Source organism: Propithecus coquereli, unplaced genomic scaffold (assembly GCF_000956105.1).
Source record: "Propithecus coquereli isolate 6110/MARCELLA unplaced genomic scaffold, Pcoq_1.0 Scaffold264, whole genome shotgun sequence".
In the NCBI taxonomy this organism is placed as follows: Eukaryota; Metazoa; Chordata; class Mammalia; order Primates; family Indriidae; genus Propithecus; species Propithecus coquereli.
In genome coordinates, this window is record NW_012148219.1 from 1,552,452 (window position 1) to 1,564,400 (window position 11,949).

General features: G+C 37.0%; 1 protein-coding gene across 1 annotated transcript in view; it reads left to right on the plus strand.

The window, feature by feature from the left end:
• The window catches only part of TMTC2 (transmembrane and tetratricopeptide repeat containing 2), a 456,219-nt gene that overhangs the window by 191,188 nt on the left and 253,082 nt on the right, over positions 1–11,949 (plus strand). Inside the window, exon 3 of the mRNA XM_012647366.1 lies at positions 4,874–5,702. Coding sequence (XP_012502820.1) covers positions 4,874–5,702 — 829 coding nt within the window. The remainder of the gene's footprint in view (positions 1–4,873; positions 5,703–11,949) is intronic.

An 11,949-nucleotide genomic window follows, 5' to 3' on the forward strand; every position in this document is an offset into this window, starting at 1 on the left:
TAGCCTTCGGGGGGAAAGTCGACCTCGCATACATAGGTATATTGGTGAAAAAATATTTAATATATGGAATTTTTTCTGAATGGCTTTTATGATTCTATAATATGCATATTTGTAACATGATATTTCACTAGTCATGCTGCTATGTAATTTGGTTAATTTGTCTTAATTGCTATATAATATGTTGATATATATACATGCATATATAAACATATGTATGTATAATACACATAGTTTATTTATTTTATTTGCCATGTGGATCCAAATCAGATGGTTATACCATGGTGTATTTCCATATTTCCTATTGAAATTTGTAGTTATTTCCTTTTCCTTTTATAAACAGTGCTTCATTAGATATCCTTGTACTTAGATCTAAGAGGTTTTGTAAAGTATATGTACATAAGGACATACTACCAAATCAAAGGTGATACAGATTAATTTTCATATGTACTTCCAAATTTTCCACAAAACTGTGCAATTTATATTTTCCAAATGTGTGTGCCCATTTCAACATAATACAGTGATGTTACATCCAATTATCTTTATTTTTTTACTTTATTTGAAATATATTCATTTCACTTTAATTGTAATAACTAATGAGATTGAACATCTTCAGATGTTTGTCTTTGAATTTCTGTGTATATTTTTAATCCATTTTTTCTATTGAGTTTGTCTTTTGTGGTTCATACTACTATTTTTTTCCCTAAAATTGTGGGAACAAATTCTGTCTTCTGCATGTTGCAACAAAACTTGAAATTTCAACCTCGAATTCTACTTACTTTAAGTGTCTCAACTCCTTTGTAGCCTGTCCCTGGCCTATTAGGCACGACGGCTGCACGTCACTGCCTGAGCTCTGGCTCATACCTCCCCGCCCCCCGGAAAAATTGTCTTCAGCAGGAGGTGAGCAGCAAGCTGGCAAAGCTTCACTGTGTTTACAGCTGCTCCCCACCGCTGGTATCACCTCCTGAGCTCCGCCTTCCCTGCATCTGTGGAAAAATTGTCTTCCGTGAAACTGGTCCCTTGTGCCAAAAAGTTTGGGGACCACTGCTTTAAGTCACTATGACTCTTCTCCTCCCAAAATGTTTTCCTGGACAGAGTAGCAGAAAATGTGAAGCTCCAAGAAACCAGGGTCTCTCATCTTATGACTAGTGTATATCCACTGTGTAGGAGAATGCCTGCCATATACAGCAACCTTAATAATGTGTTTAATGAAATGATCATGTTTTAGCTACTAAATTGAAATCCTTTTCTAATGTTCCCTGTCAAAGATTATAGTCAGGTAATGTTCAAATTTCTCATACTTTGGAGTGTCATCTTCCTTGGATTTTTGCTAGCTTTAGCTTTTACATCTTTGGTAGCAAGTCATTGAAGCATTCGTGCCTTACCTATACCTGCACCTCAGAAATACCAGTGTTTGATAAGTTTGATAAACCAAGACAAAGACACAGAAACATTAGGCTATAATTGTGTGGTCACTTGCCCCCTTGTCATAGCTCAGTAAGAATTCGCTGATTTGATTTAATCTGTAAACCAGAACATAAGGACTAAATTGGAAATTAAAATTTTTTCCATACTTTGTTTTTTTCACCCTTGTTTTTGAGGCCATCTCCATGGGAACAGTGAAAAGGATTAGAAGAGAGATTTGGTTTTATTAAAATCCCATTTTTATAGTTGATAATTCTTAACAAAATTCTATGAGAAAGCAATTAAAGACACTTAAATTGCAATTTCAAACCTAGGTTGATACTTAAGTCATAGCAAATAACAAGGCATTAGAAATTCTTCCACTTTAAACATTTCAGTATCGCCTTTACCTGTTGGTTCAGTTTCCATTTAATAGTCACTTATTTAGCCCTTACAGACCTCACCATTGAGTTAGAGTGAGTGTAAGAGGACATCTCATTTCAGAACTTTGGTATCTCTTGATCTTAGTTATTATGTCAATTGTTTAAATGGGAGACCATCTGAAAATGCTTTAAAATATGAAGTACTACATAAGTTAATGTTGGCATTTTATTTCTTTTTATTTTTGTCATTTTTTTCAGTACTTAGGCTTTGCGTATTTAACATTGAATAATTTTCATTACATTCTTATAATTCGTTGTTTATTCTTTCCATATACAATGGTTTCGCTCACATCTGTAATCTCAATATTTGATTTGGATAATTAAGATTTATTAAATTATTAATGATACTTTATTAAGAATTAACGAATGAATGAGATGGTTGTGCCTTATTATGCCATTTCTGTCTTCAGAAATAAAATAGAATTGTGTCACTGCCAAGGCTGACTCCTCCTGGAGTTTCATGACTAGCAAAGAGACCTGACTGCATTTCCCTCCTTCGTGTAGCTCTCTTGCCCCACGGCTTCTCTTCTTGCCTGGTTATAGCTGTTTTTGTAATGCTTTCTCTCTGCCTACCCACCTCCCCAAGCACTCTGACCAAGAATGGTCTTGGTCACACTTTAAGAATGAGCTTTTGGTACAAATTCAAGATTCACTTGTTTTTCAAGATCAATCTTCTTTATCCATGATATCTTGTCTCATTTATTTTTGTCAAATTGTGTGTTTCTCCCCTGTTAATCTCAGAGTACTCAATTATATGATTATATGGATCAAGTTACTACAAGTTTTTAGGTATGGCTTTGTGTTTTGTTTTTTTTCCCCAGAATCAAACTTTATAGTTTTTGCTGGATAGAATTCCAGAAGAACCATGGAATGACTTGAAAAAGTTATTCTTAGATGATAATGAGGCTTTGAACTATCTCATTTTGCCAGTTAACAGTTAAAGATTGGTGAGGCTGAACATGGTTCTACTCCTTTTACCATTAAAAATTTCATACAGCATTACATGAATTGATCTTTAGCAAAAGTCTGGCACAGATGTTTTAAGAAACTATGAGGCTTTGAATTTAGCATTAGTGTGATCTGATATTAATGAACAATTCTACTTCTTATATTTTCCATAATTTCTGTCTGGTTGCTGTTTCCACCTGGCTGCTTTTCGTTTTCCTTATTCTGAATTTTTGACTTTGAACCACCTATCCTTTTGCTATACTTTTGTACTCAGAATTACCCCTTTTTAAATGAAAAATTTTTCCAAATACTTTTGAAATATAAAAAGGGGCATATCACCAAAAAGTGTGGAAGGGAAGCCCTCAAGGAATTACTTTTTGTTTAGTTAGAGATAAAAACTTCCAAGATCTTAAAAGTAAGATTACATCAATGAGTTAAAAATTTGGGAATAATGTAATCTGTAATAAGGACCAGGTCACCAGTGAGGCAACTGCTGTGGAAATCTTGGTGTTGAAATTTGGGACTAGTGATGGCAGAAGAGATGGAGAGAAATGGACAGATTTGGGATGTATTTTTAAGTGAAAATTTAGAAAACTTGGTATTGGCTAGAATGTGGAGGGAAGGAAAGAGATTGTGAAGAAGAAACTGGTTACATACTATTACCAATTTCTCAGGATGAGTGACTGAAGGGGATGCTGTTTTATTTAGTTTCGGGGAAGGTATGAGTCTACAGTTCTGTTGGGGGCATTTTGAGTTTGAGGTACCTAAATGAATATACCCAATAGGCAATTGAATAAATGACAATGGAGGTGAAAGATTAAATGGCTATGAAGGGAAGTGAAGGAAGGCGAAGGTAGAGTCATTAGCATAGATTAGTGTTTAAAATCATGAACCTTGCTGAGATCATTAGGTTCAGAGTGGAGATGGAAGAAAGGATCCCTGAGCAGTGCTGTGGTTTCCAGCAGTTAAAGTTGGGGTGAATGAAGAGTTTGAGGAGGAGTGCCATGTGGCAGTTTTATACCATACACAGAGACCATTTTAATAGAGGTTGTGTGTGCTTAAGATATATTGAGCTTTGTGGATCGTTTTTTAAGCTAAATATTGGTCATATCTTTTGTAAGACTCTAAGCAGCATTCTGAGTGTCACTGAGTAAGACAGCTTTTTAGTATGCCAGAATGTTTGCCCGAAGAGATTGCATCACCAGTGAACCATGAATGTTGGGACGTGGTGCCCATCCTTTCTCTCCCGCCACTGCCTCTTCGGGACTTAGATTGTTAAATGTCACTAAGTTCTTGCTCAACTTGAAGGAGTTTGCCAGAAAATTCTCATTAACACGGATGCCCTTTGGCCTTCCTCTCATAATTTTTTGTCTTTCTCTTGAGATGTTAGTTCATTGCTAAAGTCATTTTATTTTTAAAAGTTGTCATCAACATGAAAAATCTGGGATTCATGAGGTGTGTTATTAAATGTTGGATGTCACCGATGTCAGTGACAGTATGGTGCCACAGATGAGAGCCTGGTTTATAAATTCTGCGAAGACAGAACGCAAGCGATGAATTGGGGACTGGCTTAGACCACAGCTAAATGCTTTTACTACTTTAATGCTGAACAAAGAGTCCTGTCATAACATATATTTTTTTGACATGACTGCATTTTGTTTTTCTCCAAAATCTAAAGTATAAAATTGAAGAGGACAGTTATCAGGTGCCTACTATATCTTATGCAGAGTGCTAAGTTCTTTTACACTGTGGTCCTATTTTGACCTGACACCAATTCCGAGAAGGAAATATATTGAACCCAGTTTGTAGAGGTCAAAAAATTAAAGCTTTGGTTATTGATAATTTAGAGAGGAAAAATAAGATAGTCATTGGATGTTATCTACACATTCAATTGTTTTGAAGTTAAACTTTCTCTAAGCTTGTTTAAAAGAAGATGGAAACAAAGTCATGCTTTTGAAACACAATGCTGTGTTTTTACCTGTCCATTTAAAAATGCGTTTCATCTCTAAATGTTACGTGAAATGTTCCCATGCTATATTGATAATGATCTTAATTTCTCCCCCCTTCTCTTTTGGTTTCAGAGGAAGAACTTGTCTCTTTTTCTCAGCATTAGTTTGTTAACTTTCTGGGGGACCTCCCTTTTGGGTGCCCGGTTATACTGGATGGGAAACAAACCACCAAGCTTTTCCAACTCTGACAACCCAGCTGCTGATTCAGATAGCCTCCTTGCCCGCACGCTCACCTTCTTCTACTTGCCAACCAAGAACCTCTGGCTGTTGCTATGCCCAGATACACTCAGCTTTGACTGGTCGATGGATGCTGTGCCTCTGCTCAAAACAATTTGTGATTGGAGAAACCTACACACTGTGGCCTTCTATACTGGACTCCTCCTCCTTGCCTACTATGGTTTGAAGAGCCCAAGCACAGAAAGAGAATGCAATGGGAAAGCTGTAACAAATGGCAAGCAGAATGCAAATGGACATAGCTGCCTTTCAGATGTGGAGTACCGGAACTCAGAGATTAAGCCCAGCTTTGCATCCAAAGTAGAAAATGGCATTAAAAATGATGTATCACAGAGAACGCAACTTCCTTCTACTGAGAACATTGTTATTCTGTCTTTATCTTTGTTAATAATTCCGTTTGTTCCTGCCACGAACTTGTTTTTCTATGTCGGCTTTGTAATTGCAGAGCGAGTATTATATATTCCTAGTATGGGCTTCTGCCTCCTGATTACAGTGGGTGCCAGAGCCCTTTATGTCAAAGTCCAAAAGCGGTTTCTCAAGACCTTGATTTTTTATGCTACAGCAACATTAATTGTTTTCTATGGACTCAAGACTGCAATCAGGAATGGAGACTGGCAGAATGAGGAAATGCTGTATAGGTCAGGGATAAAAGTAAACCCAGCTAAAGGTAATATTTTATTTTATGCTTTTGCTTGGGCAATTTATACTTTCAGCCTTTTTTTTTTTTATATCTTTGCTTTTTGCCTTAAGATACAGTATTGAGGAAGAGGTCCTTTCATGCAATACCCATATCTTTCATTCTTTCTTTCTTTTTTTTAAAAGAGATATGCAGTACAACCAATTTAGAGACATATCTGGCATTCTATAGGGAAATATTTTCTTGTATTTCTAACTATATCCAGAAGAACTAGAGCTCCTGTTGTGTAAAAATGCTGACTATTATAAGAATTTAGGAAAAGGCTTGGTTTTGTACATTTTAAAATTCTGATCCAGACAGACTTCATCATGTAGTAAGAGCCAGGTTATCCTACTTAGATAAATTTTACCTCTTCTGTTTTCTAAGCATCACCTGAGGAAATAACACAAGACTTACATTGACACCTTTAAAATTTTGGAGATATGACTACCTCTGAATCTTGGAATTGTGTCTCTAGATGTCAGTGTGTGCACATGCAGGTGTGAGCACCCTTAGCTTTGCAGAGGCTAAATAAAATGATGTTGCCAGGCAGTTAGACCTCCTCATTTAAGAGTTCTTATTTAACGGAAAAAAACTTTTTACTACACAATGAGAACATTGATTATACCTTTCATTGTTGCTTTTGATTTAGAAAATTATTTTAGCAAATCACACCATCGATAGCTAGAGTATAGAAAGTAGTTTCCTTTGAAACAGAAGTGAACACTCAAAAGCTATTACAGTGGATTGCTTTGATTTAGGCAATTAAATGTAATGGAACCTAGAGAACAACTGGATAAAAATAAGTGTACATTTTTTAGTGCAGAAATATATAGTGTAAATAGTGACCAGTACTTCTCTATAAGCCATTCGTAAGTATTCTTTAAATTATGGTTGCTTGTGTAGTATTTGAACTGGGGTTTTTCTGCTCTTTCCAACACAGTTCTGTACCAGGATTCTAGTATTGAAGGTGTGAAACCATTCCAAATGTATGAAAATGGCCTGATACATATATATCTCTCCAAAGATCTAGATATCTTGGAAGCAACTTTGGTGTCTTTATCTGATTAGCACAAATTAAGAATTTAAGTCGAGAGTGAGCAACTATACATTTCTTTCAGCCAAGGAACTAATTGTTGGTATTTACAATGCTTAATAGATCACAGGGATTTTAATGGGAAGTTGCAGCATTAAAGTTGAGCTACTGCATACCATGTAATTCCTCAATTCTCTATGAAAAATCATTACCATGTGGCTTCTCTAGGTAGTGAGTACTGCACAGTTTTATCGAATGCCTAAACAGGAATCTTGCTGTAAAAATTGTTACAATTAGTTTATATAGAATGCTTTTCAGCTAGTTTTTTTTCACTGGCAAACATAAGTATATAGAACAAGGCTATGTTGCCAATTTATTTTCCTGCTGTTTAAAAGAGATATTTGGTAAGGAATTAAAACAAAAATCTCCAGCATATTAGTTGCATCACAGTGTTGTTCTGAGGATTTATTAAATTTATTGGTTAAGTTTCAGGCTAAGCTACTTTTATAAGAAGCTGAGATAACAGTGGCTTAAATAAGATAGAAGCTTTATTCTTTCATGTAACAATCTAAGTATGTGCAGACCAGAGCTGATAAGATGGCGCCATGGGTTTTCGAGATCCATGCTTCTTCTCTTTTGTTCCCTTGCCATCTTGGTGGTGTCACCCTGCCCATATGGTCCAAGATGGCTCATTATCACATCAGCACTTCAGCTGACAGGAAGAGGGGGAGAAAGGGCAAATGATGGGTGTACCCATTTTCTCTAACAGCATATCACAGAAATTGCACACACCCGTGTTTGCTCACAGACCATTGGCCACACCTAGCTACAGGGAAGGCTGGGAAATGTTATCTTCATTCTGGAAAGCCAAGTACTCAGCCAAATTTTATTATACTGGAAAAATGGAAGGCAGATACTCAGATAAGAGGGTGTAAGTAGCAGAGTCTGTCCCATAGGTGAAAGCATTTTGTAAATTCTTCGGTATTCTTCAGCATTAACCACTATTATTGCTGACAGTTACAATTCTGAATAAGATATGTTGATGATATGGTTAAAATATTTTTCTTCATCTATTCACTTAATAAAACAATTCTTAAACACTCCCTTGCTTTCCAACATATTTCCATGTCTTCTTACTAACAATACTTGAGAAGTGCTGTAGTATTTAGGCACTCCAGAATGTTGCTAGTTAAATGAATGTATGACTGACCAGTATTATGATGAGTCCTTTGAGACATCAAAAACTGAATTTCCAAAACCCACCGCTCCACCGAGGCCCCAGCCAATTGCTTTACTTGCAGCCTTTACCATCTCAGTTGATGGTGTCTCCATTTTTCCAGCAGCTCTGGCCAAGAAACTTGAAATCATCCCTGCCACCTGTCTTCTTTTCACACCCCACATCCATTTCTTCAGCAAGTCCTCTTCACTCTGTCTTCAAAGGTGCAGAGTCTTGACCACATTTTACCACCACCACTAATACCGTCTCGGCCCAAGACTGCATCTTTCATCTGGAATATCGTTAAAAGACTCTGACCTGGTCTCTCAGCTTCTACTTTCTTGCCTTTTAACATGTCTTGTACTTGTTTGTTTCCAGTCAACCATGATACATTGAGTAATAAGAACTGAGGTAAATGGGCGTTAGTGTGAGGTTTTATGTTAATTCCGCAACGAGTTGGATTGTATTTAATGTTTGCTATAGCCATGAGTTTCAAAGATGTCAAGTTCTGCTGGTGCCCTTGGTTTTTGTCTCCCCCATTGTCTTTGGGCTTTCTTAAGGATTCAGATACAATTTATTTTGCATCTCTTTCAGCTGTAATCCACTATTATACTGGTACCCTGTTGGTGCAGTAGTAAGATGTGGGGAAGGGAAAATGCTCTATTAAGACTAAATCTTAGCCTCTCTGGGCTATGATCTTCACAAATGTTTCTTAGCTTTCCTTGTGTCCCGCTCCAATTGAGACAGGAAGGCTAGAGAGGAGGCTGGAGTGAGAGGAATACCCTTCCCCAAAGCTCTGGGATGAGGCCTTGGGAAGATCTTTGCCTTAGAGAGTAAGTGGGCCTTTGCTATGGAGAATGCTCTGGGTATATTTCTGAAGGCTTATTCTTCTCTCCCCCCTGCCAGAGCCAGAAGAGCATCTTTCTTGGTTCTTCCCAGTGAGAATCTGCTGGGGTCCATGGAGATAAAACCCACAAAAGTGTGGGAGGGTCCGCTAAGATGGCCACACTCAAAAGTCTCTCACTCTCAAGTTAGTCCACACTAGGCCTCCAGCAACTTGTCAGAATTACCAGTTAATTCCTTCTAACAGTTTCCATCTCCAGCAGCTTCTGCTCCAGGTAAGCTTACCTCTGCTGTGACTCTCTGGATTTGCCTGTCTCTCCAGATTTCAGGTTGGTGGTTGGACCTGTGACCACAGTTCACTGAGGCTTCCGAGACAAGTTATTGATTTTCAGTCTGTTTAGCTGTGTTCTTGTTGTAAGGACGGGAGTGACAACTTCCAAGCTCTTTAATGTCTGAGCTGAAACCCTTCTTCTGTTTTTACATCCTTCGAGTCTCTGCTTAACCAGAAGCCCTGGTGACCCCTTTTGAAACAGAAGTCATGGTACAGCATTTCACTGCCCCAGTCTTCCTCTGTCTCCGTTTTTCTCAAAGTTGAAAGCACACAATCACGGATAGGACCATAAATATCTATCAGCCTTTCCTTCCCTTATTGGACTCCAGCCCTTCTGGCCTCTTTGATGTGCCTTCTACATACCAGGTGAGCTCCTGCTGCAAAGCTGTTGCCCTTGTCATTGCTTATTCCTGGAATGTGTCCTCCCAGATATGCTCACTGAGGTCTCCCTCACTTCCTTTAGGTCTCTGGTCCAATACTGCAATATTAAGATGCTTCATGTAAAACTGACTACCCTGTTAAAAAATCCACTCCTCTGCCTTATCCAGCATTCCCTATCCTCTTTTGATGCTTCATTTTTCTCATAGTATCTCTCACTGTTTGATGTGCTATATTTATGTGCTTATTGTCTGAATGTATTATCAGCATACACTAGAATGTACAGTGAAAGAAGGCAGGGATTATTGCATTTTTTAAATGCCACATATACAGCAATGAGGACAGCGCCTGGTGAAATGAAGGCATTCAGGAATGGATATGTTGAATAATAAATGTTATAGTCAGTCTTTCTCCTTAAGGAGTTTGTAACCTGTTTAGAGATAGAATACACATGCATGAAATAAGGCAAAAGTATGAAAATATTATGCTGTTGCTATACCAGATACTGAGGGACATTTCATAATAAGGAGAATAGAATTGAGAGTAGAGTTCATTTTGGATTCCTTGACTGCCATCTGTGACATATGCTTCCATTTTGGTAAAAGACAAAACTCTTTCAATCCAGGTTCCTTATTTTTTTTCTATTCATAACATGCTAATAATAATTCTGGCTACAGTTACTTCCTTAGCAATTATGAGACTGGCAGTAATCTTCCTTAAGGCAGGTTTTTCTTAGTCTATTATGTTACTTGAGCCTAAGCAAAAGATTAGAAACTGTTTAAAGCCAGTCTTTCATAAGGTTTTCTGAGATTACAGATGGAGTTAGATTTTTTTCCTTGCTTTGAAAGCCTTTCCAAATTTTGGAGTACGTCAGTCTACCATGTGCTTTAATGGAATATGATTTTAAGCCTCATGAAGCGTTATACATTAAAACTGCTGCCTTCAGTAATGGGTCTTGTAGACAGCTGCCAGTCATTAACTGATTGGATGCAAATGATGATGAGAAAAGCCTGTCATAGTGACTGTGCCGCTAATTTATGGTTTAAATCTGGATGGTGGAGAAATGATAGCTGATTTGGACTATGTAAACCACAAGTCCTGTCTTATTATGTGGTTGATAATGTCAGGAAAATACTAGACAGAGTTGATTACTGTAGTTTGCTGATTTCACAATGACTCTTTGCATTTTTGTGCTTAGGAAAGAGGAAATTTTCTCTGCCTTATTGAGTAAGCCACATTATATTTGAAAGGATGTCCCCCTTTTTAAAACAACACATTTTATAAGCCATATTGATTAGTATTTGCTTGATGAAAGCATTTCTTGATTAATTATAAAGCAGTTAAATGTATGATCACACCTTTTGCTGGCCTCTGGCCTTATCTAAATCCCCATGTGTCTTTAGGTCTTGTAGAATTTGGCACCATTGATCTCTGCTACTATGGCTTTCAAGACAGTATGCAACTTTTACTATCTTTCTCTTGTTTCCCATAGCTTGCTCATCTATGGCTTTGCCTCCTCCCTAACTTGATGCATTCTTCAAGGTTCTGTCCCAAAGCTGCCTTTATTTTTCCTTCTCTATAATATCTAGAACATTGCTTGGTATATAGTAAGGGGGTTGATAAATGTGTCATTGCATTTCTAAGTTATGTTCTCCATGATCTCACATCTATGAAGAACTTACCCACCTAGGTGAGCTGCCAGCCTCTCAAACTCATCACCTTTCTTCCCTAAAAACACCCCCTTGCAAATTTTCATATGAGGGTCATAATCACAGACTAACAAAATTATTAAAATTAAACAGATCAGTGAGCACATAAACATAAAGAATGATAGCATATATGACAGCATATCTGGTTGGCTAAAAGGCATTTAAAAATTTATCAATTTTAAAATCAAATGACGTCTGAGAATGTTTGGTTTATTAACTGTCATTTGGCTTAAGGAAAATGTGACTGGTTTTTAATTGTTTGAAAGCAATTTCTTAAAAAACAGTTAACAAACAGGGTTAATATGAAGAAGATTTAACAAGGTTTTAAATGCCTGTTTCTAACATAAATATGTAAAATGATAGATATGAAAGATGTAAATGATGTGTATATTTGGAATTCCCAAGGTGGTTATCTAAGCATTCCACATTCATCCTCCCCCATGAAAATGGCAATATTACCTATTCAGATATAGAAAAACAGACACCAATATTGTTTCAGCTCTGTATTATTTGGCAACTTTTCTTCCTTCCTACATTGCTGTAAAATTGATAGTTCTATTTCAGTTTTATGTGGCATCAAATTTCAAGAAACAAGTATGTTGAGAGAATACCATTTTATTTAGAAGACAACTAAAAATTTAAGTGAGATCTAAACCTTTAAGCTCTGTGAAAATGGACTAATTCATTTTGAATTTTATGGTGTAAGTTTTGTTTACCTCTAATTG